The 27,736-nt window shown below is 53.4% G+C and overlaps 1 protein-coding gene across 1 annotated transcript in view; it reads right to left on the bottom strand.

Moving 5' to 3' along the window:
- GRIK3 (glutamate ionotropic receptor kainate type subunit 3) overlaps positions 1-27,736 on the bottom strand; it is a 192,182-nt gene that overhangs the window by 42,680 nt on the left and 121,766 nt on the right. Inside the window, exons 3-8 of the mRNA XM_036446690.2 lie at positions 20,540-20,797; positions 16,212-16,393; positions 13,997-14,050; positions 7,082-7,255; positions 6,408-6,551; positions 314-421 (exon numbers count right to left, since the gene is read on the bottom strand). Of these exons, the coding sequence (XP_036302583.1) occupies positions 314-421; positions 6,408-6,551; positions 7,082-7,255; positions 13,997-14,050; positions 16,212-16,393; positions 20,540-20,797 (920 nt within the window). The remainder of the gene's footprint in view (positions 1-313; positions 422-6,407; positions 6,552-7,081; positions 7,256-13,996; positions 14,051-16,211; positions 16,394-20,539; positions 20,798-27,736) is intronic.

Raw genomic sequence — 27,736 nt, 5'->3', positions numbered from 1 at the left:
CCTGTGGCCTTAGAAAGGTTCCCGTACCCAAGGATATGTCTGTCCCTCTGCCCCATACAGGCCTGCAGAGACTTAGAGGCAGTCTGTCTGCCCCACGAGCCTTCTAACCCTTTTCTAGGTTAGACATTCCCGAAGGCCCTTGCTCAGATGGTTTGGGTACCTGCCGTGGCCAGGCCACTGGGTTCTGCATCCCTCGTGTGACCAAGGCTTCGCGTCCTCTGAAGGGCCAAGGTACAGGCCACACTGGGCCTTGTTGAACCCTAAAGCGGCAGCCATGATGGGCCTCGCCCCTCCCGCTCCGGCACCCACACACCTTCTCCAGGCCGTCCTCCTTCAGACTGACGATGTCCAGATCGAAATCGGTTCGCAAGCCACTGGTTTTGTTGAAAACAATCCGTCCAGTTAATCCTTCCCATTGAGCCTGCCGGAGAGGAGAGGGCAGAGCGGCAATTCCTCGGGCTCATAAATCATCATTCGGTACAACTGTACAATGCTTCATTTTAATTACTCCTTGCACTGATACTGTTCCCCCAAGACCATGATTAATTAATAATCACCTCCATCATTGCTCGGGCCGTGGTGCGAGCCAGTGATTTCCATAAATTCTATTATGCTCTTTAGCCGGCTTTACATTTGCACCTTCCCGTGTACAACATCGATCGCAGGCACACTCAAATGAGCCCCCGCCTCGCAGCCACAAGGAGGGGAAGCCCGCGTCAGATCCCCGGAGAGGGGCAGGGGGGCAGACGGGCGGGGCAGGTGAGGGGGAGGCAGAAAGGCCCAGGGGGCCACATTGGCTGGGAGACCGGATGCGTGGCGTGGGCTCCAGAGTGCCAGGGAGACAGAGGAGGTCACTCCTGCCACCCCAGCCCTGTGGCATCAGAAGGGTAGACTCAAACACCATTAGCGGTGTGACCTGGGGCGTTTCACTGCACTCTCGGCCTCAGTTTCTTCATCTATAAAATGGAACCAACAACAGTAGCCATCTCACCAAAACGCGGCGAGGGTGAAATGAGGTAGGTCCCCCCGTAAAATATGTGGAATGGTGCCCGGTACCGCCTGAGCCCTGAATGAAATGGTGGCTTTTTGTGAGCATCATTCACACACAGAGACAGACGGTGATTCAGACAGGTTCGGGACCCGGGCTGAGCAGAGCTCCATCTTCTAGATCAGAGGTGGGCGAACCGCCTGCCCGAGGCCTGTTTTTTGAGAACAGGTTCTGATCTCACAGCCGCGCACATATGTTCACCTATACGTGTAGTCTTTGGCTGATTTTTTTGCTACGCCTTCGGAGCTGGATAGCTGCTACAGAGTCCGTCTGGCCTGCAAAGCCTAAAATATTTACTATCTGGCCCTTGGCAGGGAACGTTTGCCTGTGGCCCTGAGAGTTAGCTCTGCGCGGCACTCCACAGGCACTGTGCACGCCACGTGACCTCCACGGCAATCCTGGTGGGGACGAGCCTGTCTGACAGGTGAGGAAGCAGCCCCAGAGGGGCCACATGCTCACAGGGTGAAGAAGGTGAGTCAAACTGGAGGCGGGGTTCCAGGGCCCCACCCTGCAGGCGAGTGGTTTCCTCCTCTCCCTCCTGCTGGGGTTAGGGTGCAGCAGGCACACAGACAAAAGCTGGGACGTGTGGCTTTCTGTGTCTGAGGAAACAACAAACCCACCCGTCCTGGAGTCCCTGGGAACAAAGGTGAGCTGGGGTTTCAGGGAGAGAGGAACTCTGGGACTCACACAGCAGCTGCCTAGCCCGACGGCTCAGAGCATGGACGGGAGCCGGAGTCTGACGTTGAGTCCTTGCTTGGCTGCACTGAGCTCCTCCTTGCATTCTGGGGTCGTGGTCCCTTACAGGTTCTGAGAAAGGTCCCAGCCCCTCCCCAGCTGAATGCCTGCTGCACCCCTGCTAACGTTCACACTTGGACACGCAAGCTCATGGGTTCACAGATGCCTATCTGTTGATCCGAAAGGAAAACTCTTGGGCATCCATAAGCCCCGGAGCAGCTCGAAGGCGCTGGAAAGTCATCCTGACAAGCACCCAGCAGGCAAATGGGTACACTAGCTGGCGCTCTGGGGCTCCCGGAGGCCATCAAACAAAAGTGGTCAGAACGTTGGCATTGCATTAGGAATCTACCCTCTCTGAGCTTCAGGCAGGGAAAATTACCTACTTCACGGATGTTCAAAGGGTGTGGAAAGTGCTTAGCACAGGGCCTGACATGCAGCAATCCCTACTTATTTGCAGTTTTGCTTTCCATGGTTTCAGTTGCCGTGGCCCCAATTTTTCATATAATATTAAATGAAAAATTCCAGAAATAGACAATTCATAAGTTTTGTTGTTGTTTATTTTTGTTGTTACTCCTCGCCCAAGGCTATTCTTCCATGGATTTTTAGGAAGAGGGGCAGAGGGGAAGACACAGAGAAACATCGATGTAAGAGAAACACATCGATTGGTTGCCTCCTGCACGAGCCTTGACCAGGGCCCAAGCCAGGGAGGAGTCTGCAACCCAGGCACGTGCCTTTTGCCGGAATCGAACCCGGGGCCCTTTGGTCCACAGGCTGATGCTCTATCCACTGAGCAAAACCGGCTAGGGCAACAATGCATGCACTTTTAATTGCACATCCTTCTGAGAAGCATGATGAAACACTCCCTTTCCTCAGCGTACACTCCACTGCGTACACTCCCCGCCTGTTAGTCACTTAGCCTGAGTTATCAGATCTACTGTCAAGGCACCTCAGTGCTGTGTCCACGGCACCCTATTTTACTTACTAATGGCCCCAATGCTGATGCTGGGAATTCCGATATGCCAAAGAGGAGCGGCAAGGGCTTCCTTTCAGTGACATGGTGAACATTCTCAACTTAATAAGGAAAGGGAAAAAAATATATACCGGGCTTGCTAAGATCTATGGGAAGAAGAAATCTTCTACCATGACATTGCCTATTTATAAATGAAACTTTATCGCCGTGTGCATAGGGGAAGCGTAGTGCAGGTAGGCTTCGATACTGTCTGCAATTCCAGGCATCCACTAGGGAGGGGGGTTTGGATCGTATCCCCTGCAGATAAGGGGGGGCTACTGTGTACAGTCCTGAGTGAGTGGTATCTAGTATGATTTCTCCTTGTTGCTTTCTTGTGGGGGCTCCATTGGATTGGGCTGGCCCTTGGCTGTGGGGTGGGGGAACCCTGAGCTAAGACCTGAGGCCTCAGTAGAAATCCTGTCACCGAGGAGTGATCCCTGCATGAGCTCATTCTGTTCTCATCCCGATCCTGCCAGGTGGATGTCACCACTGCCCCAATTTAAAGTCATGGGTACTGAGGCCCAAAGAGGGACCGAGCTGTGCAGGCCCCAAGCAGTGGGGTGCAGATGCCTGCTGCAGGGGCAGGGCAGAGCTGAGAGCATGGGTCATGGCTTCCAGGGCGAATGGGAGGCTTATGGAGCCCAGGGAACCAGAGGAGGTTGGGATGGAGGTTAGAGACACATCAGAAGAGGTGAAGACCACTGTGTATGACCTTGAGGGGAGGCTCAGCCGCTCTCAGGCAGGCTCCCCAGTCCCTCCGCCTTCCTCTCAGCCCCATGGGCACCCACCCCCAGGCTTTCTCCGGGCCCCCGGGGAAATCTCAGCAGGTGCCTTCAAACCTGCACAGCGGAGGGAGCCTTCCTCCTCGTCAGCTCCAGAGGAATGAAATGCCAGCAGGTGCGCTGCCTGTCTGTGGGCGGGGGGCAGGGACAGGGCCTGGACAGGGAGCCACTGGCAGCTCCTCCCCGTGACATTTCGCGGCCCCCCCCCCAGCCCCTTCCAGCCGAGGCTCCGGACTTGCTAAATGAAAGATGCTTCGCACGCTCTGAACTCCGGCCTGGCATTTCCCAGCTCCTCTCGGAAATGCCAAGTCTTTAAAATGATTTACTGTCAGGCAGTCAGATGGGGAGGCGGACAACTTGGACGCGGTCCGAGGATAGACTATGCCGGGCTCGGGCAGGGCACCCGGGGCCTGGTCGCGACCAGCTGTGGGACCACGGGCCAGTCCCGCGGCTGCTCGGGGCCTCGGTCTCCACACCTCGAGGTAGATAGAGATGTTTCTGAAAGGGCTCTGTAAGGGGAGGTGAGTGGTGGGGCCATTCACGTGGCTGGGGCCAGGGGGGGTGGGCAGACCTCCCCAGGCCTGCCAGTCCCTGGAGGGAGAAGGGGGTTCCCCTTTCTATGGCGCAGACAGTGGCCATTCTGCTCCCATCTGGGCTTTGCCACTGAGCCCCTAGCCTTCCAAGGAGTGAGGGTGAACAGAGTGGGGTTTGGAGATCCTCATTAACTGAAAACCCAGCAGGAGACACGAAGCCACGGGCCGGACAGTCACGATGGCAGAAGCCATAGTTACAGCAGCCAATCTGTTCAGCGCTGCTCTTTTCCAGGCGGTGTCCTGGTTTCACACACACAGAACTCACGTAATCAATCCTACAACAACCCTGGCTTTATCTCCATGCTACTGAGGAGAACCTGAGGCACAGAGAGGTTCAGTAGTTTGTCTAAGGTCACACAGCCCCAAAGTGCTTGAGCTTCCAAGCCCCTTTGGTCTGGCTCCTAAGGCCCCAGAGTTGTGGCTGGAGTCAGCGGATCCACACTATGGCCTGTGGCTGCTTAGCTGGAGGCCTGCTGAGGAAGGGGGTGTGGGAGGCAGGAGGCAGGCCCCAGAGAGTCCTGAGAACAAGCTGACGATCGCCTGGGCCCGCCAGGCCTTGCTCAGGGCAGTGACCCGTCCAACTTTCTCTGCAGTGTTGAGGGGATGAATGAGAAGGCCCTCCATGGTCCTCGTGTACCAAAACAACGGGCACTGGACTCCCTGCCAGGAGTGAGGGAACTGGCGCCAAAGCCTCACGTGCTTCCTGGCCACAACTCTGACAAGGCGTTTGCCAGGTGACGGGACTGATGCTTGGGGACGTCTGGGAACTTGTCTAAAGCTACACAGCCGGGAAGAGAGACACTCCAAAGGCACACGCGTCCAACCCTCCAGCCTGTGTCTCCTCCACGTCCCTGTTAGCGTCATCCAGTGTCTGAAATGCAGGAGGCGCTGTCACTGGCCTCACCCCAAGCAGTCACAGGAGGGAGGGAGGGAGGGGCCTCCAGAAAGTAGCCCTGCCACTGAGGAGGGTTGTGGCTTTCTCCGCTCTTCACCCTCACAGCACTGCCTTCCTCGTGGGGTGGGGATACAGGCATTAACGCGATGACCTGATGGGTGTCTGCCTGGGCACGAGCTCTGAGAGCGCGGGGCTCATCTGCTTTAGCTCCCTGCCTGGCACCCCGCCCCGCAGGCCCACACGGGTATCTGTTGAATAAAGGAACTTCTGGCTTCGTTTCTGGTCCATTGTGATGGCTACAAAGGGACGGTCTGTACGGAGCCCTCCTGCAGCCCTAAGGGCACTTGGTCTTGCCCTGGACGTGGTCACTCTCTCTGATCCAGGATCTCCCTGCCCAGACCTCGTCCCCCTGAAACCTTCTTCATCTACCTTATACTGGGACCTGACTGTGCCCGCTCTGGGGGCTGGGAGCATAGTTTTTCATTGCCTTCCCAACAACGCTTGGTAGCACACAATCTCACTATCTTCAGACACAGCCGAGGAAACCGAGGATCTACGAGTTAGTCATCTCAGCCAAAGTCACTTAGCCCATTGGGATGAAGCCAGGGTGCAAGCCCAGGCCTTAACTTCCTCCATCTATAAAATTCGAACAGTAAACGGCCCTCCACCGTTTACAGGACAGCGGTGCTGGAGCGGGCCCTGTGGGACTGAAGCAGGCCCCGTGTCTTTCCACGGTCACCTTCTCGGCAGCAGGACAGGCTGCTACTCTCCGGTTCCTTGGAACCAGCTCCGTGGGTGGGACTTCTCCCCAGTCGCTGTGGTGCCGGGAGAGCTGGTCCCGATGGGGACTCTGGCTGGGAAGTTGGCTGATGGACCCAGGTCATAAAGAGGAGTTTGTGGGACTGACTGCTATTCACCGAGCCTCCTCTGCCTTCTGTGCTGCACGGAGCATCTCCCACGTGGTCACTTTTCATCGCGGCACCACGTTGTACAGACGAGACCACCAAGGCCCAGCACGGCTCCTGAGTTTGCTCAAGGTCACACAGCCCGAGGGAAAGCCCCTCACCTGTGGTATTTGAAGCCTATGTGTGTCCGGCTGGCACTGCGGACCACCCCCTGAGCACCTATGACGTGCCAAGGACAGCCTCTCCATCTCCCTGTAAGATTGGTCCTATCCTGGCTATTTCCACTCAAGGAAACTGAGGCTCAGAGATGTAAGGCAACTTGCCCAAGTTCAGGTGGACCGAACATTGAACCTGACTCCCAAACCTGGGCCCTTGACGGCTCTGCAGCACCAACAACCTTCGGGGAGATGGCCCCGGTGGGAGTTGTGGGGGGCACTTACCTCCTTGATGAAATTCATGAAGCGGCCTCCGAAGCGCCACGCCTTGTGCCGGTGGCACTGCAGGGAGTTCACGGTCATCTGGGGTGCCCGCTGGTAGCACACGGACACGATGTGCACGGCGTCATACAGCAAGGCTGCGTCGGTCTGGAGGGAAGGTGCAGGCCTGCCTGAGAACAGCTTCCAAGTGCTCTGCTTCCCTGCCATATCCCCCCCCCCCCCCCCCCCCCCCTCCGCCACAGGCACATAGGGTCCTGGCTGCTCTGCGTGACCCTGCTGCTCTGCAGACACCTGATACCCTTGCAGCTCAGGGCTTTGAGCTGCCCCTCTGCCCCATCCCCATGCCTTGCTGCTGTCTTGGCCCCCACACCATCTCCTTCCCGCCTCCCCCGCCTCTGCTGGTCACCCCGAGGATCCACTGAGCTATTCCAGCTCTCTGTAACCAGCTGTTGACATGTCTGTGCTCCCAACCTTGGGATGGACTATGTCTGACTCCCTCATGTCCTGGCCCCTAGCCTAAGGTCCTGCTGACCTAAGAAGGGGTTGGTAGGAGGGAAGTGAAAAACGGGGAAGGAGAAGTAGAAGGAAAGATGGGAGGGAGAAAGGAAGGGAGGGAGGGAGGGAGAAAGGTGAAGGGAAAGGGGACCCCTGGCCTGGCCCCCGGCCTGCTGCCATACCATCATCACGCCGTCCAGCAGCCCGGACTCAGCCCGGGGGGCTGCCTGTAGCCGCTCCATGGACCACTTCTCCACGATGGCCGAGACGTGAGGGTTGTCCACGTTGAGGATCCGGAACCCTGTCAGGTTCACCCCCGAGTAGCGGTAGGGCTCCAGGTCTAGCGCATAAAGATCCTGACAGAGAGAGGTTCGTGGAAATAAAGGTGTGTCCGCTATAAGCTCCAGTCCACTGCCCATGCTCCCTGCTGTCCCCCAGAGCAGAGCCCTCGCTGCAGCTCCCTGCAGGGCCCGGGGAGCAGAGGCCAGAGGTGAGGGAGCCCCATGGGAGCACAATACTTAGAAAAGATAGGAACCCCTGTCTGCCTGGTGGCTGACCCCATGTGTTCACTGCTGGGCCTCGAGCAGGCTGCTCTGACCATTTCATCGGCCTCCTTTATAGGACCGGGTGCCGCAGTGCATGCCCGATGCCCAGCCTCCAACAGTAGCTCATAACGGCCAGGATGGTCATTTCCTCCGACGGAGGAGGCCCACTTCCTTCGTGCTACTGGGTCTGGGCATCTCCACGTTACCCTGAGTGAGGCTGAAGGAAGGATTTTACTCCCCAAAGGAGAGTATTTTAAAAGACTTCTGCCAGGGACTCAGGGGACAGCTGCCCTTGGCCTCTTCTCACCCCTGGCCCCCCGCTCCACAGGCTCCATCCTCACCCCTGCCTCCTGGGAGCAGTGATGGTGACCAGCCTGTATGTCTGGGCACCAGGTCACGTCCAGGCTGGTGCGTGGGCAGGCCCTCGCCAAGGGCCAGGGAAACAGGCCTGAATGCATGGGGCAGCCCGGCTCCAGCCCCTCCTGCTGCTCTGGGGGAGGGGGTGCAGACACAGAGAGAGAAGTTGGGTGCTTAGCTGAAAAGAGGTGGTGTTTGGGGGGTGATACCATGAGATACAGAGCAGAACTCAGTCCTCAGAGCAGACACTTACCCCAAACTTGGAAACAAGGAAGGAAAGCAGCATGGAACATGGTTTACCTGCCCACCTGGGATTGTGCGATTCTCCTGGAGAACACACGTGGGGTTGCCCTCACTCTCAGCTACTGGGTCAAAGCCCAGACTCTGGGTTCACTTGTAGATTTTTGCCCATAAAAAGAATAATCGCCACGGTTGTGGTTTTAGGGCCCTGAAGGACATTAATCCGTTTTGTATCTAACCTAGCAGCCTTATGCTATGTGTTTTCTCGTCAAGTACCTAAGCACTCAGCCCCTCACTTGCTCTTTGAGCCAACACTTTCATCCTCCTGCTGCCCTTGCTAATGAGTGGATTGCATCTTTGCCACATGTTTCCTTCTATAGTCTCTGTTTTTAACTATTTGGAAAAAATAGACTGACACTCGAGGTTGATCCCATACCACTGGTGGGGAAACTGAGTCTAATGGTCATTGTTTGAGCTCCTCCTCATCTATTGCCTGTTCTTCCCCCCACTTTCCACTCACCATCCTTGCTTGTGGGGCCTCGGGCTTAGTCACTCCATCCCATGCTGGGCGGGTGGCTGGGATCCTGGCCATGCCTCTCCGTGGCACAGACATCAGGGGGAGCACTCAGCCCCACCACGGTCCCAGCTCTGGTTAAGGGGATTCTGGCTCAGGGAAGGATGATGAGTGATACAACCTGGAGCCACGGAGCAGCTCGCACCCTGTGTTGGCGGCCTGTGGTCTCTGAGATCTTCTTAATCAATGCTAAACTCATTCTGTTCTTCCCCAACCTTCCCCCCTCCCCAAATGGCCTCTTTCTGGAAGGCATTGGAAGGCATTGTATTCATTTCCTCTTGGAAGGTTAGGGAGTAGGGGAGAGGCTTGGACAGTGGAGTTCCAGCCTTGCCCAAACAAACAAATATGGCCCTGATTCTAGGCCAGGATGGAGACTGGGGAAGGGGCTGGGTGGGAGCAGGGTGCAGGGTGTTGAGCAGTTGGGTGATGGCTACTGAACTGGCCTGGGGGTGTGTATATGGCCTTAATATCTGTGGAAGTGGAGGGCGCTCACTATGCTCAATCCTGCACTGGAGTATATAATCAAACTTTTAAAAAATATTTTTTAAAAATATATTTTTATTGATTTCGGAAAGGCAGGGAGAGAGAGACAGAACCATCCATGATGAGAACCATCGATTGGCTACCTCCTGCATGGCCCACACTGGGGATCAAGCTGGCAACTTGGGCATGTGCCCTGACTGGGAATCGAACCATCACCTCCTGGTTCATAGATCAACACTCAACCACTGAGCCACGCTGGCCAGGCTGTCATTGAATCTTCACAGTCACCTGTGAAGTGGGAACTCAATAGTGTTCCCTCTATTCCATGAGGAAATAAGGCCAGAGGGGTTAGGGGAGAGGCCTATGGTCATAAAGCTCATGAAGGCGAACAGAATGGGCACTCAGGCCTGTTCTGGTGGTGGATGGAACTGGCTCACCCTGGCTGTGAGAGCAGATTGCTAGCACTCCCCCGCCCCCCCCGGCTCTGTGTTCAGTGGCATCACACTGGAAGCTTCCTACTGGCCTCCCTGACTGTCCTCTACACGCGTACGGCCAGGCGGGTCAGGGTGCTTCTGATCTTCTCCTGGGGCCTCTGGGTGTCACCCCCTGAAAACAACTGTCCATGCATATATCTGTCCCCACTGTGAGTCCTTGAGCCAAATAAGCTCATCAACCGAAGGAGAAGTAAGACTCAGCACGGGTAGCACTCTGGGGCACTAACCATAGCTGGGAAGAGCCCAGGTGGAGAGACCAGTGCTTCCCATCCTCCTCTGGGGGGAGGCCCTCTGGGGCGGAATGTTAGGCATGGTTTGGTAAATCCCTGGGATGAAGGATGAGACCCTCCGGAGGCTTGCTTCAGAAACAAGAGATCCTCCCTACACCACTTTTGAAGGAAGTGAGTCAGTGAAGATGGAGGGATTTGGTTTTGCAAGGGGCGTCTGCAAGTCTGGGGCCAGAGCTGAACTGCTGGGGCCACGGGAGAGAAGCTGAGCTCTGCCCCCAGGGGGCGCCCTCCTCGCTCTGGGCCTGCACAGGCTCAGCCTCTTCTCCAATGCAGTGTGGACCTGACACGAAGGCCTGAAGGATGCCAGAGCACTAGCCTGCCTAGGGCCCCTGGGACTGGTCCTCCCTCCTCTAGGACCAGACGACAGCTGGACCCCCTGGAAAGGGTGCATCTCTGGCTTCGTGGCCGCTTCTGTGCTGGTGACAACAGCCCTTTCGGTCTCCAGCTGCAGCCTTCATCTTGTTGATGCTTGTACACAAGCTGGGAGGGGGCGTGAGGGGGCGGCAGTGCTGGGGTCACCTTCCTCCTGTCCCCTCAAGCCTGGGCTTGGCTGCAAAGTGCTGCGGAGCTTGTGGCACCAAATGCGCCATCCCTGTGACAAAAGGACAGCATCAACAGGACGCTGGTAGAGAGGCCTCTTTGTCAGCTCCAATGTTTGGATCTGAACTGCCCCAGGCTGAGACCCCAAATGCTGTACACAGCGAACCTTGCACAACCTTGCTGCTTGGCAAAAAGTTGCTATTCTCCGTGCCAAATGTTGACACACTGAATTCAGTATCGGCGAGGGACCTTTTAGAAACATTCAGCATAACATAATAGGCTAATTCATTAGCACCCCATGGGTCTGACTGGGTGGAAGCTGAAGCTCGGAAAACATCGGCTTAAGGAATGACAGATGAAAATATCTTCCCCGCGATATAACTGTTATTGCAGGGAAGTGGCATTAATTGTGATTGCTTATCTATTAATTTATTATAATTCTTTCTTCACCTCCAGGCGTTTACCTACACATGCCATGTACCAGGGGCTCAGCGGGGGCTGGGGAACGCGGGGTTATCTGGGAAAGGCTCAAAGCTGGCCGGGACAGATAATGGCAGCTGGGGTAATTAAACTGTCTTCCTGGGGGAGGAGCAAGTTGGGAGGATTTTTTTTAGAGGCAAAGAGTTGGTGACATGGGTTTCCTAACAGGAAGGAGATAAATGCCAAGTGCCACTGCCCTTCCGGTAAAGCTACAGCTGAAGGCTGGGCGGATGTGGAATCCCCAGGGCAATACCTAAGCCAACAGGGCTGGAAGGAAGGTGCTGGAGCTGAAAGCAGGGCATGGGCAGGGGGAGGAGACCTAGGGGACACAGCCAATGCCCTGCCATGTGGGGGGAAGGAGAGGGGAAAGCTGCTGGGAGACACCCTGGTAGCTCCCCTCCCCGTACATACTCCACTGCAGAACTATTTGCATGGCGGGGGCTGTGCTTCTCTGGAGGGGTCTGCTCTCCTGGACTCTCAGAGAGGCGTGGGGAGGAGGGGCAGTGGACTGAACAGCCACGGTTTAGACTGGAAGTCCGGAGCCCAGGCCTCTATCACTGACTTGCTGTGAGATTCTGGGCAGATCACTCAACCTCTCTGGCCCCAGGCTTTCCCATCAGTGAAGAGGAAAATCAGTGATATGGAGAGAGGGCTCTGGAACCTGTGAAGTGTGGGTGTTGCTGGGATTTGTGGAGGCGCCGTTATTAGTGTCAATCACCGGGCCTGGACCGTCACAGCCAGCTATGTGGAATGAGCCGGCCAGAGGGTCAGAGGCCGGGGAGCTTTCCTGCAGGCTCTCAGCTGCACAGGCTGCAGCAGAGCGCATGGAGCCGGGCACTCCCCGCTGGGAATAATCCTTGTTCCACCCCTTTCTCGCTGAGTGACCTCTCTGAGCCTCAGTTTCTATTTTCTGTAAAACTGGGGGAGACAGGCCTCCCTGGAAGAGTTGGATCTGGATGAGATGAAGTATGCTGAGTACACAGAAAACATAAGCAGGAGTTTATTTGATTAATTGATTTAACTCACACAGGAGACTCAATGCCAAGCATGTCTCTAAGTGCTTTACTGATGTCAACTATCCTCTGGGTCGTACTGTTATTGCGTAATTTTATAGCAGGGGAACCGAGGCACAGAGAGGCGAAATGAAAGAACCTCAATTATACCTCCGGACCCGAGTCCAGGTCTTAACTGCTGTTGTGATGGAGATATTGATAATTTCACTGATCAGTTGCTACTTGGGATTGTAGTCATTCATTCAGACATTCGTGAGCACCTACTCTGTGCCAGGCACTCTTTGGGCACTGGACATACAGAGGCGAATGGGGCATGGAATCTAAGAATTAGGGCCTCAGTCACCAGCGTGGGGGATTTCTTTCTCCTTACACCATTCTGGTAGGACCCCAGGTCTGAGCTTTAGATCAGGAGAAGGAGCAGGGTGGTTCCAGACCTCTGCCATAGGTATGGGGTGCAGTGGGTGGGGGATGGAGAGAGGGTGACAAGCAGGGGTGTGCTGGTAAACCCTTAATAACCAGCTCTCAGGGGAGAGGGGGTAAACAACCCTTATTTTAGCTTGTGCCAGCTTCCGTAGTATGAATGCTCCCACAGTGGCCAAGGTCAAGCCGGCTATGTGATGTCACTAAGTGCGGAGCTGGGAAGAGAGGAACACGGTCGACTCTCACAATCAGCCAGAGTGAGACAGCTCCAGCATTCCACTGAGGAGCTGATCTGCCCCTTAGCCTTTGCCTACGCTGCTCCCTCTACGTGGCATACCCTTCCTGCTTTTCCTTGGTAAACTCCCACTGACCCTCCGAGGCCCAGTTCTAGCATCTTCTTTCCAATAAAGCCCGCATCACATTTTCCACCTCCACTAGGCCCTCAGCATCTGGCATCTCTTTGCACAGTGCCCCACGGGCATCTGCCCAGGCCTGGATGGCACAAGCCTGCTCTCTGAGCTGGACATAGAGACACAGACTGGGCAGGATGGGAGCTCCTTGAGGGCAGGGCCTCTGGGCCAGTCATCTTGAGGTGCTGAGCTGAGCACAGGGTGGTGCTGGATGGATGAAGGAGGGCAGTCAGAGGCCGGCGGGGAGGCTGATGCAGGCTGCGTGGGCTTGTTTCAGCACCGGGGCGGTGAGCAGCGCTGTCCCTCACCCGGGACCTGGGCTGGGCGGGAGAGTGCATCCCAAGCCCGTCAGGTCAGAAGGAGTCTGGACCCAAGGCAGGGTGTCTGGGTGCTGGTGCCCCTTTGGCACAGGGATCTCTTCATTCTGCTGATCTCAGACCACAGCTAATTATCCTAATGGGCTTAAATGGCCCTAAATGTTCTCAGAGTTTGGACAGGACCCATCTGGAGCCCGCAGGTGGGCTGGCCTGGCTGACAGGGAGCGGGCAGACTCTGGCATGGTTGCTATAGGAATCAGAAGAGGCCATGCCTGTCGTTTTGAGAGGCCTGAGGCATGTGTGGAGAGGGGGGGCTAGGAGCGAGGGTCAGCATAACAAGAGCTAGTATTCCTCTTTAGGGGTGTCGAACTCAATCAGAGAAGGGGCCAAAATCTAAAATCCAGCCTAAATCGCGGGCCAAATGGTTTACTGAACAGTCATAAACTGTCATTGTGATGGAAACGCAGCAGAGTGCAGTGATGACGCGCGGTGCGGGCCACATTGCAAGGCCTGGCGGGACAGATTTGGCCCGCGGGCCTTGTGTTTGACACATGTGCGTCTAGCTCTTTCATCATTTACTTTATTAATTCACTGGGTCCTCACAGCCATCCTAGGAGGCAGAATCCATTACTATGCCCGTTTTTCAGAGGAAGAAACTGAGGCAGGGGAGTTAAATGAGTTTCTGAATATCTCACGGCCAGTAAGTAGAGGGGCTTCTGTCCACGCTGGCAGGTTCTAGAGCCCCTGACCGCTTTGTCACACGTAATGTCACTTCTACACGTGGGCTGGCCACTGAGACATCTTTGTGCCCTCACCTGGGCCACACCTCAGCCCCAGGACAGCAGCTCCAGCCTGGACCTCCTCTAGCTGCGCTGACTGACCTGGTTCCGAGGGAGCCCCACCCCGCCCCACGCCGGACCCAGAAGTACGTTACCAGAGTGGTGAAGATGAAGTGGTAGTACTCGGTCATCATGCCCATGGCCATGGCCTGCGGGGAAGCAGAGTGTCAGCACCTGCGGGAAACACCCGAGCAGCCCCTGCCCACCACAATCCCGCTACCCCGGGGCGGAGGACTGGGCAGGGGACAGGTTGGCCGTGGACTGGGGGAGGCTGGCCACCGGAGTGATATTCTCTGAAACCCCTCCATGCCATAAGCATGACTGGCTGGCAGACAGCGGTGGGTTTCACCCGAGCATGAGCAGCAAAGTCGCCCGGGACAAATTAAAATGAAATGCACCCTCTCAGGCCACTCTCTCCAAAGATTCCAAATCCCACGGGGAGGGCAGGGCCTGGTGGTCCGTCTCTGTGGGAAGCGCCTCTGGGCCTGCCACACAATCCAAGACGCCTTTTCAAGAGCCCTGACTGCCCTCAACTGAGGCCAGCATCACAATTCTGGAGAGAGTTGTCCACGTGCCCATCCCCCCCTCTACCATCATCCCCCCTTGCAGCCCCGCCAGCCCCGGAGGAGGGCCTGTCCTCCACCTCCGCCTCCCAGGAAGGGCTGACCACAGAGCAGACTCCACGCCACCTTGAAGTCTCAGTATATACGTTGCGTGTACTGTTTGAGAAGCCTGTAATCTATAATACTAATGATCCTAATGCATTTTCTATGGAGCGCTTCAGGATGCTGGCCCACAAAGTACTCTGAGCAAAAACTGTCCCTGGTCAAGTCCACTTAGAAAATGCCGCATGCTCTTCTCCCCTCTTAGGGATTTACAACCCACACACGCAGGTGCAAGGCTCAGAGAAGTCCTCGGTAGGCAGTCACACTTATCTTTGTTCAATGGAGGCCAGAATCTTAATTTTAAATTACAGACTAACCTGGGAGTGAGTTCTGACATGCATGCTGGATGACTAAGGGCCCACAGCCTTCCGGGAAGCCTCAGTTTCCTCACCTGTGCACTTTTTCACATAACCAAGCCCACTTCCCATGAGGAGCTATGTGTACTGGCTCGGACTCCGTGGGAAACCAAAGTCAACTGTCCTTATTACTGCTGCACACCCGGGAGGAGAAGGGATGCCCTGGACACAGATGGCTGGGAGAGTGGGGGTTATGGTGCCCTCCACCAGTGCTGACCATGAGACGGCACCAGGATGAGCCCTTCCCTTCCTCACCTCCCTGAATCCTCCACGAATGTGTGAGGCAGGGACCACCCACAGAGGGGATGACCAGGCCACCTGCTCTGGGCAGAAGAAGGATTCAGACTCATCACCAGGTGAAGAGGCTGGTGTGGGGCCTCCTCAGGGGAAGGCAGAGGTGGCCATTTGCTTGAGCGCCCCTCGTGGGCCCAGTGGAGGGGTGGCATGTGGGTCTCCAGCCCAGTCCTTGAGCCACTCCCTGGCCCTGCTCAGCCCCTCTTCCCCTGCCCTCCGTGTCCCCTCCCTCCCACCTGCCTGTCGAGGTGTCCTGTGCCAGGACCCCCAAACTATGTCCTACAATCACCAGGGATGCTCCCTGGGACCACATCCTGGCCCTTTCCACAAAGCACTGGCTCCAATCAGAGTGTTTTGGTTTCTCTGGGGCACCCTCAGAGGGGTCGTGGACTATTTGTGTTTCTTTCTTTGGAGGTTTGGCAGAGGTTGGCTCTCGTTCCCAGCATGCCACACCGGGCCGTGTCCAGCACCAGGGGCCCATCCAGGACTGGGAGCCAATGTTCTCCCCCGCTGTTGCTGCAGAGCTGAGCAGATGGTTGGAGGAACCTCGATAAACCTAGTGATGGGAGAGCAGCACCAATGCCGCGGGCTATGGGGGTCAGTCTCGGGAGGAGGCAGTGAGGCGCTCTGGGGACTGTCCCCGAGACCCCCAGGTTCTGTCCTGTGAGACTTCAGGCCCCTCTCTGCAGCTCGGGCCTCCCACTGCACAGAGGTGGCACAGAAATCAGCATTTACTCCGCACCCTTCATGTGCCAGGCCTGTAGCTGCTCCTCCAGCGTCACAGTCCATCCTCACACCAGGTGGGACGTAAAGACCACTGTGTCCATTTTGCTGCTGGTGAAACAGAAGCTCAGAGAGGCCCATGCAGCCAGCAAGAGGCAGACTGGGGGTGAACCTGAGATCTGGCTGATAGCATGCCTGTATTTGGGGAAGGAGAGCTGGGGAAGGGGGCAGGCAGATCCCAAGCAGCCATGCCCTGGCCAGCGCTCACGCACCTGCTTGAGGATCTGGGCAGCCATGGTGTGGCTGCAGTCGAAGATGATGCGAAATTCCCGGCCTCGTTTCATCTCCTTGAGCAGCGGGCGGGAGTCGTCAGAGTCCAGGGGCAGCTGGCGGATCTTCAGGCGGATGTTGTATCTCGAAGGGGCCATGATGAGCTCCTGCAGTCGGATGAGCCCTGAGAGACCACGGGGCACAAAAGACATGTGTACACGCATGCATACGCAGCAACAGGCATCTGCAGGCTCACGTTCATATACATGCTTGTGGCCACAGGCCTGCAGACAGGGACTCGTGGCCCCCAGAGATATGTGCATGAGCATGTTCATAGCCACACACATCCAGACACAGGTACTAGCACCTCAGACATAGAGATGTGCACTCAACTGTACACACCTTCACATGCATACAGATGTAAGTACATGTTTACATGCATGTCAATACAGATAGGGCATATGCTTGGGCTGATAATATGTGTAAACGTGTATATAAACATGTGTGCACACAGACACATATACACTTATGTGGATTCAGAAGTAGGCACGGACAGCAGATTCTCACCGACTACGCCCACCTGCCCCTTTCCAACCCAGAATAGATGTAGAGACTGATGGAGCCTGAACCAGACCCCATCCCCTCTTCATCCCCTGCCCCCTGCCACATGGTGAGGCACGGGGCATAGTTCTCTTAACCACACTTAGCAACCTGTTCCAGGATGAAGGCACAGGGGCAGCTCCACACTCAACTGTACCAACAGTAGACTGGGTAGGTCCAGGTGGTGTCTGTGCCCAGTCCCTCCCCTCCTCTTCCCCCCAAGGGCAGACTCCTCAGTAAACCTAACCCACCTTCCAAGCTCAATGCATCCACCTCCTCCATGAAGCCTACCCCTACTGTTCTGTCCAGACAAGATCTCCCATCCCCCCACTCAGTGGCTCTCCCTCAGCCCTAGCCTCCTCTGGACTCATCTCATCCCCCTGATCCTGCCCCAAACTCTTTAACTTGAGGGGCTCTGGGGACCCAGCCCACGGCCTGGCACTTAATGGTATGCAACACAAATTTCCACTAGATTGACTCACTGTTTTTCTCTCCCCACAGTGAAAAATCCATTCTCCACCTTAGCATTTTGCAAAACCACTTAATCTGGGGACTTCCAGGGAAAACTAAATGTCACTTCCTAGAGACAAATAGCTTGCATAGGTCTAATTAAGTTCATTTCCGTCCCTATTTCAAGGTTCATTCCTGCTGACGTCTCTCTGCTTAGCCTGGAAGCAAGCCTGCTGGCTGCTCTCTCTGCCTCCAACCCCAAAGCAAGGAGGGGCTAAGTCAGCATCAGGCCAGGGGCCCAAGCAGATCCTTACTAACCACCACCACCTGCTGGCCTCCTGCTACACTCGGGCTTGGGGTCTGAGTCCTGGCTGCACTGTGCACTCAGTGTGCTCCACGCCCCCAATGACAGCATGCTGACTTTCCTTTGGGGAACAACTCCCCTCTCTCTCAGCCATATGACCAGGAAGGACCCATCTCCAGCTTCCAAGGCTCAGCACGTGGCCCCAGCCTGGTCAATCAGGCAGGAATATGGGCTTAGAGAGGGTAGGTGCCCCCAGCTGGTCCTCAGCGTGACGGTGAGATGCGCCCCCTTTTCCATTCAATTCCAAAGAAGGAGGACGTGAACCTGAGAGTCACCACATGGGACCTGAGAAGGATTCCAACAGGGCAGTCAGAGAGACCAAACGGGGAGAAAATTAGGCTGGATGATACCCATTCAAGTCTCTGGATCAACTAGTACCTGAAGCTAAATTTACTCAACTTCCAGTTACAACAGCCAACAATCCCCCCCCCCCCTTTTCTTCCCCTTAAACTAGTCTTTCTTGGATTAAAGTTTGCAATCAACTGTCACAGTGTCTTCTGTCTGAACAGAGTTTCCTATGCTCTCCACACAACAGCTTTCTCCCCACCACCCCACAGACAGCCCACTCCAGATGCCTTCCAACAGAGAGTCCCCATTTCCAAAGCTATTTCGGGTTCACAGGCCTGGGTCTGTTCAGCCTCTCATTCCCGTTCCTGAGGGCTGGAGTCAGGAAAGCGATCTGATTGGTGTCCTTCATGTCACTGCGCTGGGGAGGACAGAAATAGAACCCGGAGACCTAAGCCTCCCAAACAAGCTTTGCCATGGCTGTGGGATCAGGAGCCTAGCTCCCCTGAAGGCCTCAGATCCAGTTGGCTGGGTTGGGAGAGGGCTCTGGGTGCACAGGGGCCAGGGCCTCCTCATACCAGACTTGATGGAGAAGATGGCGGGGATACCAGGGGACCTCAGCAGAGGAGGGAGGGGGGTTACATATCCCTGCAAACGCACACCCAGCCTCCCCTCCACCCAAGCGAATCTCAGAACCCCTCAGTAGGCTGTCTGGTGCTGCCTACTCACACCTCCTCCCCACAAGACCCAGGGTTCGCCCTGTGCTACCATGTGCTTGGTTTTCAGACTCACGCACAGCATCCGCAGGCACACGGGCTTTGGGGACCCCGGACAGGAGGGTGGGGACAGCCTGGGAGCTAAAGCAGAGCTCACAAGAGTCTTCCTGTCAAGCAGGTGCAATGCCCCGTGTAATAGCCGGTGACCCACATTCTCCAGCAGCAAGTGTCAGAGCTCCTTCCCATCAGTGTATTCCCGGAGGGGCCCAGAGACTTGTCCCGGCCAACCCAATGGAAGACGCGGCTCTTTTGTTCGCCTGAGATGAGCTTTCCTTCCTGGCTGCTTCCCTAATCAATCTCTCTCAAAATATCTGCAGTGAATCATGTTGTTGGAATAAATATCTGCAGTGAATCATGTTGCTGGGATCGTGCTTTTCACTTACAAAGCACTTCCGCATTCATTACCCGGCTTACCCGCCTCCCTGTCCTAGAAAGCATGCAGATGAGGGGCTTCTGTCCCAAAGTGGCAGGTGGAGAAACTGAGGCCCAGAGAGGTTGAGGGACCCTCTCAAGGTTTCACAGCATGCTAGCAATGTGGTCAAAACTAGAGATCCATCGTTTGGCTTCTAGACCAAGTTACCAGCACATAACCTCATCCTAAGCCAAGTGGCATCTGTATTGGCCAAAGGTAGCTGGCATACCCTTCTAGCATGCCGAGAGAACCATGACTTTGTTTGGGTGACCATGCGCCAGTCCATGAGGGGACCTGAGACTGGGAGGATCCAGCCAATGGCAATCCCTTGTAACACAATCAACTTCTCAAAATAAGATTGTATAACTGCACCCCCATTTCTTCTTCCTTCCAACACACTCTTTCCTAATAACATTTAATTATAGTTTATTTCAACTTGATTTTTTATTCCATTCGATTCAATTCAACTCAATTCAGTTCAATAAACCTTCATAAACATCTGTTTTGTACCAGGCCCAGAGCTAAACCCTGGGGCACAGAAAGCTCTGCTCCGGAAGGAGAAACAGGCTCAAAGACAACCATTCATAGTGGTACGAAAGACAGATAAGCCGATAGGGCTGCACAAACATGGGGAGTGACTTGGCGCTGGGCCCATCAATGGCAAGGGAACTTGTGCGGGAGGCCCTGGGAGGGGTGGGGATCCTTGCCCTCCAGAATCCTCTGCCTGGTGCTTTGGGTATGGCAGGACCTCAATAGATGGTGGTGGAATCCTGAGCAAATCCAACAACTTGGGAATGTCTTTTCTGAGTATTTGATTCCCACTCCGCATGTGGAGGTAATCGAGCTGACATTGAATCGCAGGCTGCCTCGAGCTGGAGGGCTCTTTCCGGACTGGATACCAGAGCTCTTGCTTGGTGCGTGGAGAGCAGGGCAGATGGGTTGAGTGACTTGCCAAGGTCACTCTCTTTTAAGAGATGGGGCTAAGAAACATTTGGGACTTGAGTCTTTGGAAGGAAAGAGGAGAGGAAACAGGCCCGTGCTGCCCAGCCAGTAAGCATCAGAGCTGGCACACATGCACTGGTGGGTTTGAGTTCAAGGCTTGCACAGAGGGAACCGTGTGAGTGTAAGAAAGTAGGCAGGTGTGGGCATGGCTGAGCAGGTGTGGGTGCTAGGAGTGGGGCGAGTGTGCTGAGTACAGACATGAGCATGCTGCTGGGGGGAGGCGGGTGGGTGGGAAGGTGTGAGCTGGGCTGGGGCTCGGTGAGTGGTGTGCACAGGGCTGAGTGAGCAGAGACGAGCAGAGACGTGACTGAGTGAAGCTGGAGGGAGAGAGATGACCCTTTCCCCAGGGGCAGCTGAGTTGGGCTAGCAATGAGGAGCCTGATCCTGGGGTTCTGCCCCCCTTGCACCCTCACCCCAGCCTGGTCAGGCCTGGCCACCCACCTGTACTGTCATCATAGACCACGGTGGCCGACCGCCACTTGAGGTACTGAACCAGGTCAAGGATGGCGTGGCTGAGAGAGGCGTAGTCAGGATAGAGGTTCACGTAGAAGGTGTCCTTGTTGTCCAGCGGGTGGTGCTTCCAGCGCAGCTGGATGTGGGGCACCTCCAGGGCATTGCAGATGGACTGGACGGCATTGGTGCAGGAGCCCTGCGATGGCCCGAAGATCGCCACCACGCCCAGCGCCAGCTGGTCACAGGCTGCAGCAGAGGGAGGGAAGGATGCACAGGGGTCAGTGCTGGGTCTTGTTAGGCAGCTGGGGTCCAGGGCCCTGGGGCAATGGTTTTGCTGGTCCCATAAACACATGGGCAAACAGCCCCTGAAAACCCTCTGAGGCTGGATGACGGATAATACTCTTTCTGAACATCCGTTTCCTCATCTGGAACCAGGGTTGCCATAGTGCCTGCCTCATGGGCTCATAAGAAGTTAAACAGGATAATGCACTTAAGCCCCTCAGCAGAGAGCTCATGAAAGAGAAATGATGATTTTTGATGTTCTCATCGTCGTTAGCATCCCCAGCTCTATATCAGGCCCTGTTCTGGGTGGGAACTTGAGAAACAAATATAAATAAAATACTGGCTGGTGACTTAAAATCCAATGTGATTGTCTCACCCCTTGCTCAACACTACCATTTGGTTGTCACTGATGCACTTCAGACCTAATGTGTCCAAAATGCAACCCCTTCTTCTCTTCCCAACCTTTCCCATGTTGGTAAATGGCAATCCCACGCTCCCACCCAGTGCCCTATGTCAAAAAAACCTGGTTCTATCTTGACTCTCATCATACTCTCATATCCCACATCCCAATCCATCAGCAACTCTTGCTGTTTCATCTTTGAAATATATCAGAATCCAACCACGTCTCCCCACTCCTACCCTGATTCCAGCCATCGTCCTCTTTCACTGGGATTCCTGCAGAAGGCCCCTCGCTGGTTCCAGCTGCCTCAGTAACCCGCTCTACCATCTAATCTGCACTCAGCAGCTCGAGTGAGCCTTTCACAACTTGAGAGTGGATTACATCACTTCTTTGTTCCACTCAGGGTAAAAGCCTGTCCTAAGGGCGACCAACAAGGCCCTATTTGTTGTAGCTCCTCCCCACCCCTGTTTCCAACATCACCTACTAATTTTCTGACTTCCTCTTCCATCCTTCCTTCCTATCCTGACAGCCCTCAAGCCCCACAGGCTCCCATGATCTTTCTCACACACACTAAGCACAATCCTGCCTGAGGGCCTTCTGGCTGGACTGTTCTTTCCTCAGATCCACATGGCTCCCTCCCTCCTTTCTTTCAGGTGTCTGTGTGTGTGCGCCTTAATAGAGAGGCATCACTACCCAATCCATAATAGCAATCCCATCCAGCCACGGTCCCTCAACCCCATACCCTGCTTTCCTTCCGTGTTAAAGACCACCAGAAGTCTTGTTCAATTGTTGACTTCTTTTCCAACTTGAACATAATAAGTTCCAAGGAGGCAAGGGCTTGATCTATGTTGTTTATTGCTGTACCCACAGTGCTTTAAACTGCTGATCTGAGTAGGTACTTAATCAACATCTGCTGAGTGAACAAATGCTGAATCCTTGACTTCAAACAGTTCACATTCTTGAGGGAGGCCCAAGGGCTCAGGCAGATCAGACAGCAGATGCTTCTGGGAAGGCCAAACCTCAGTGGACACAGCACAACATGAACTGAGCAGACCCAGGGCAGCTGGGGTTCACAGGGGGACATAGGCTCATACAAGGATTGTGCCTGAAACATCCATAAAATGAACCTCTCAGGGGCATCAGGGGGAAGGCTCCCCAGGAGTTTCTTCTGGAAACTGTCCCTACTTCTCCTTTGGGCTCCATTGCTTTTGTCACTCCCAACTCATGAGGGGTGGGCTAGTGATTTAGAGACTAGGCTGACCTCACCCAGGCCATAACAACTGGTTTAGAGAATGATCATGTGACCAATCAGAGCCAATGGGATGCCATGAGACCTCAGGCATTGGGAAGGGGGCACAGTCCCTCTGTAACTGGATCTGGAAGGAGGTAAGATCAGGAGTACAGTAGCCACCTTTTGTGGTGCTTGTTTGTGAACACAGTCAGTGTCGAGATGAGCAGAGCCAAGACAGAGAAAGAAATATGAGCTCCCGATCAAGTGGAAGCCTGGAGTTTGGTGACATGAACCAATATATTATTTTTGCTTATCCAGTTAGGATTTGGTTTTTGTCACTTGCAACCCGAAGAGTCTTAACTGAAGAGCATCAGCAAACTCACTAGCCTGTGGCCATGAGAATGAACTACATGCACCTGTATGAACATAAGATGATTGTAGGAGAAGGCAAGACAGAGTGCATGGATACCCAGTGGATTCAATGCATCCTAGCTGCCTCAAGGGCCTCTGGGAATGACCTCTGGCCTTAGGTCCACCCCTAACATCTGTAGTGCCCAAGGCCAGAGTACAAATGGAGACCCATATACCATATGGCTAAATAGTTAAATGTTATAAGCTGACAAACTTTTATATAAAACATGCTTTGCCCCACTCCCAACCTGACAACATGCCTTCATAACAACGTGAGGCAGGATAGAACAGCCTGGAAAATGAAGATGGGAACTTACCATGCAGTAATGTGGGGAGAGATGGCACTCCCCCATCCTGTCCCCTTCTGTTTGACCACTTGCTCCCCCGTGTATCAGAAGGGGCTGTCCATACCTCTCCCATGTCACCCTTAGATAGGGCCTATAAGTGTGACCATGGCAGCATGGTTCCCCTCTGTAGACAGCTCAGGGAAGAGACTCATGCAGACTACTGGGCAGGAAATTCAGGGTTCTGGATACTTGGAGCAAATATTAATGGGGCAAGGCACAGAGTCTTAATAGGTAAATCCCTTTGGTCCCACTGACCCCTGGGATGTCGAGCAGAAGAAGACAAGGGCAACATCTTCAAAGCACAGGTCCTGGGAAAGGACCCCTCTTGACTGGACTAAGGGTGGTACCAATGGATCCAGGGATCCAGGGTAGTTTCGAATCAGTTAGAATGTGTGATCTTTGATCATTTTCCCTCTCCACTGATGTGCTCTCTCCTCCTTCACTGCTTCCTGGGACTAGGAGATATTAGTCTGGTATATATTGTAAAATGCTTATTGTCCCTGAAAAATGTTCCCCTTAAAAACACCAGAGAATGCCATTCATGGCTTACATGAAAGATATTGCACTCTGGGAGGTGGGCTGGTGATTGTTAGGAGTCTGCAGAACCACCTGGAACACTGGACAGGACAGCCCTATATGGGAAGCAGCGGGGCCTGTACAGAGAGAACATTTCCTGGGTCACCAGGACTCCTCCTGACCAATGCCAAGTTTGGGAGAGGATGCACAGTGGGGCTCCCGGGCTCCCGTGGGACTGGAAGTCAAATCCCTGTATTGTCACCCTAGAGTCAATAAACTTTAGCAGCACTCTTTATGGTGACTGTGTGTGAGAGACAAACTCCACTGATAATAAGTGCTTCAAAAATAGGAACTCGGGGTGTGTTAGTAAATTGTCCCATTTAGGGACAGTTTTTCTTTTCAGTGTCTTTGTCCAAGGAAGTTGATCCTTGACCTGTACTCTCACTGTCCATGCATGCTGTTCTCCTGCTGTCTGGGTGTGCAGGTGTCTGCTCTCATCACTTTGTCCCCTTAAGAGCAGGTGCTGCCTGAGGGAAGAGACTATGCATGAGTCACTTTGTAGCCACAGAGGCTGGAAACCAACATGGAGGAGATGGTAACAGTAAGGAAGTGACAGCTGCCCAAGCCAGAAGTCAAGGGAACCTGATAAAACCTGCAGGTTTCTTTAATGCTCTACTTCCTGCCTCTGTTTTGAACCTTCTATCGATAGTTGTCCTCTGAAATCCCTGGTTTCATCCCATCATCTCCTGTCTCTAATCTTTCTCTTTTCCTTTGAGAAACTTTAAATGATGACTTAGTCAAATGACTTGTGTGTCTCATTTCCTCTCACTATCATCTCCCAGAACCTGTGTTTTGGATTTCCCCCTTTGATCTAAGTCTTGAGGCAGGCAGGCAGCATATGCTTCCCTTTCACCCCCACCCTCATCCAGCTCAACCTCTTAGATCATGGCCCCCTGCAGGTCCAAGGTCTGGGTATCCCTGTTTAACTGAGGTAGGGGAGAGTGGACCAACCACAAATTATGATGATGTGGAGGATTGTAAGAGTGATCTTGAAGGAGAATGGATAGATTGGGTATAGTTATACAATGGATTTTGACATTGATTGTAGTGATAATGGTAAAGGTAACTGTAATGATAGTCATAACAGTAAAGACCATATCATGGGGCTGTTGTTGATCCTGGTGATACCATTAATGATAGATGGTGATAAATATGTTAATACCATGACAGTGACTGTTATGATGATGGTAGAAATAATAATGGCGATATAAACATGGGTAAGAGGGGAGGGGATAGGAATTTTGACGGTGTTGATAAGATTGGTGATGATGAAGATGTCAATGCCATAACTGCAACTGAAGATAATGTTGGTAAGAAATGATGGTGGCAATGTTAGCGAAGATGAGATTGGTGATAATAGAGATGCTGCTGTCATGGCAGTGATAGTGATGATGACAGTGGTGGTGTTGAGGCTAAGAGTAGAGATAAAACCATGGTTGATGTTTCATCAACCATGTTACATAACAGTAACTGTGTTGATGGTGCACTGGTGTTGACAGTGGTATTGATATTGTTGATATGAGGATGACCACACTGGGTTTCATTCTGCCAGAGATGTAGTAATTAGATCTCACTATTGGGTGGCAGGAGGCATCAGTTCTGCCTTTCACCTTTTCTCCTCCATGGCCTTCCTTTGCACCCCTTTTCTTGTTCCCTTCATGTTTCTTCCACCCTCTAATAATCTCCAAGTCTGGAAGAACCCTGTTTTCTCAAAGGGACCATGACAGGGGTTATAGTAGTAGTAGTAGCAGCAGCAGCAGCAGCAGCTTTATCTCCAGATGTTTCCAGGGCAGCAGCCAACCCTTGTTCTGGCAGCCCTGAGCACACACTGCAGTAATTACATTATTTGTGGCTTCAATTTTAAATCCATTTTCTGGTCATTTTACAGTAACTCAATGGTTCACAGTCATTGCAGGAGTCCACAGCCTGAATGCACTTCCCCCCTCCTCCTTTCCATGGCAATTGTAGTTATAGCAAAAATTATCCCAATCAATTTGTGTCTTAAAAGGAATTGAGCAGCCCGGAGAATAAGTGAAGGCAGAGGAGCCTAGGGAGTGCTGGGTCGATTCCAGGCCCGCTCTGTTCGGGCCTGGAGGAAAACACAGACGCTCTCTGGATTGCAGGCTCAGGCACTGCCTGGCAGTCACTTACCTTTTAATTTTCCACAAAACATTGAAAAAATAAAGACAAGAAGTGCAAGTCCCCTTTAATGGGGAAAGGCCTCCGGGGCATCTGTGGAGGGAAGCACTAATTCGACCAGAGCTTGCAGGGCAGGTGGTGCCAGGCTCGGTGCCTGTTTCTCCGCACCCGCATGGCCTGGGATGGCTGGATCCAGTGGCTGCGAAAGGGAGTGGTGACTGACAGGCACCTCTGCCCAAGGGGAATGAGTTATCATTGGGTTAATCGGAATTAGGCCCAACATCAGCCCCTGGAAGAAGCCTAACGATGCTCCCGAGAATTTAAAAAAGCCAAAGATCAAAGGAAAAATAAAGATCACAGAATAAGAGCTCCCCAAGGGATGGAGGATGCCCAGTGGGGAGCGTGATCAAACGGCAGGCATGCCCCCGTGGTCAGAGTGGTGTTTCCAACCACAGCACGGGTCCATCCTTGGCATAGTATCAAGAGGGACATCGATGGAGAGTGAAGGCAGAGAGGAGCTATTCAATTTCTTAAAAATTGAGATAACAATCCTATATAGTGAAGTGCATTCATTTTAAGCACAAGCTTTTATGACTTTTTACTGTAATAGAACTGTACTCACGTAACTACTACTTGGATCAAACATAGCAAATGCCCAACACGTAAGAAAGTTTCCCCTGCCCCTTCCCAGTTAATATCCTACTACTAGTAGTATACTAGTTTATACACTCAGTAGTGAGGTTCATTCATGACGTTGGGCATAGCAAGAGTTTGTTCTTTCTTTATTGCTGATTCTAATTCCCTTGTATAACTACACCCCAGTCTATCCACTCTCCTGCTGACGGAGGCCTTTAGCTTATTTCCCACTTTTGGCTATAATCAATAAAGTGGCTAGAAACATCCTTGCAGGCACACATTTAGCTTCAGGAGATACTGCCACAGAGCCCTCCTGAGCAGCGAAGTCAGTCCTCACTCCCACCAGCTTGGTGCAAGGAGAAAATCACCTCCACCCCTACCTCCCACCAGACACGAGACATCGATCTGAGACAGATCACAGAGCTAACCATGGCAGACAAAACCGGAGGGCTTATAGCAGAGAAACTAGCAGGATGTCTTCCTGACCTTGGGATAGACAGTAACAGAACACAAAAAGCATTAAGCCATAATGAGAAATATCAATACACTGGACTTCTTTCAATGAAGAACTTTGCTCCTCCAAAGATACTGCTAAGACAGTGGAAAGGCACAGTCATCTGGAATAGATATACGCAATACACATGAACGCTTAACCAAGGGCTCTTCTCCAGAATTTATAAAAGACTTGCGCAAATCAATGACAATGACAAGCAACTGGATTTTTAGAAGTGGTTGAAAGGCTCAAAAAGGCACTCCAGGGACGAAAAAACTTGAATGATCTGTTAGCATATGAAAAGATGCCCAACCTCTCTGGTCATCAGGGAAATAACACCACCGTGAGATGCCCACTACAGAAACCACTCAGATGGCCAAAATGGAAAGAAAAGTGATTTACCAAGAGTTGGTAAAGACATGGAGCCAGGCGAGTGCCATCCACCACTGAGGGAGTGCCTATTAGTGCGGCAATCTGCAAAAACCATTTGGCTGTTTGCACAAACTATGGCTTCACACTTCCAATCCTAGGTGCACATCAACAAAAAATGCACACCCCGGCACACCGAAAGACACCTACAGTGCTATTCCATGGCCACAAACGGAAACAACTCAAATGTCCAACAGTTATTTTTTTATTTTGAAAAACGAGTACACTCATATAATGGAAA

The sequence above is a fragment of the Pipistrellus kuhlii genome, unplaced genomic scaffold, assembly GCF_014108245.1.
Source record: "Pipistrellus kuhlii isolate mPipKuh1 unplaced genomic scaffold, mPipKuh1.p scaffold_m20_p_2, whole genome shotgun sequence".
In the NCBI taxonomy this organism is placed as follows: domain Eukaryota; kingdom Metazoa; phylum Chordata; class Mammalia; order Chiroptera; family Vespertilionidae; genus Pipistrellus; species Pipistrellus kuhlii.
Note: the sequence above shows the minus strand (reverse complement) of the source record. Positions and strands in the feature narration are given on the sequence as shown.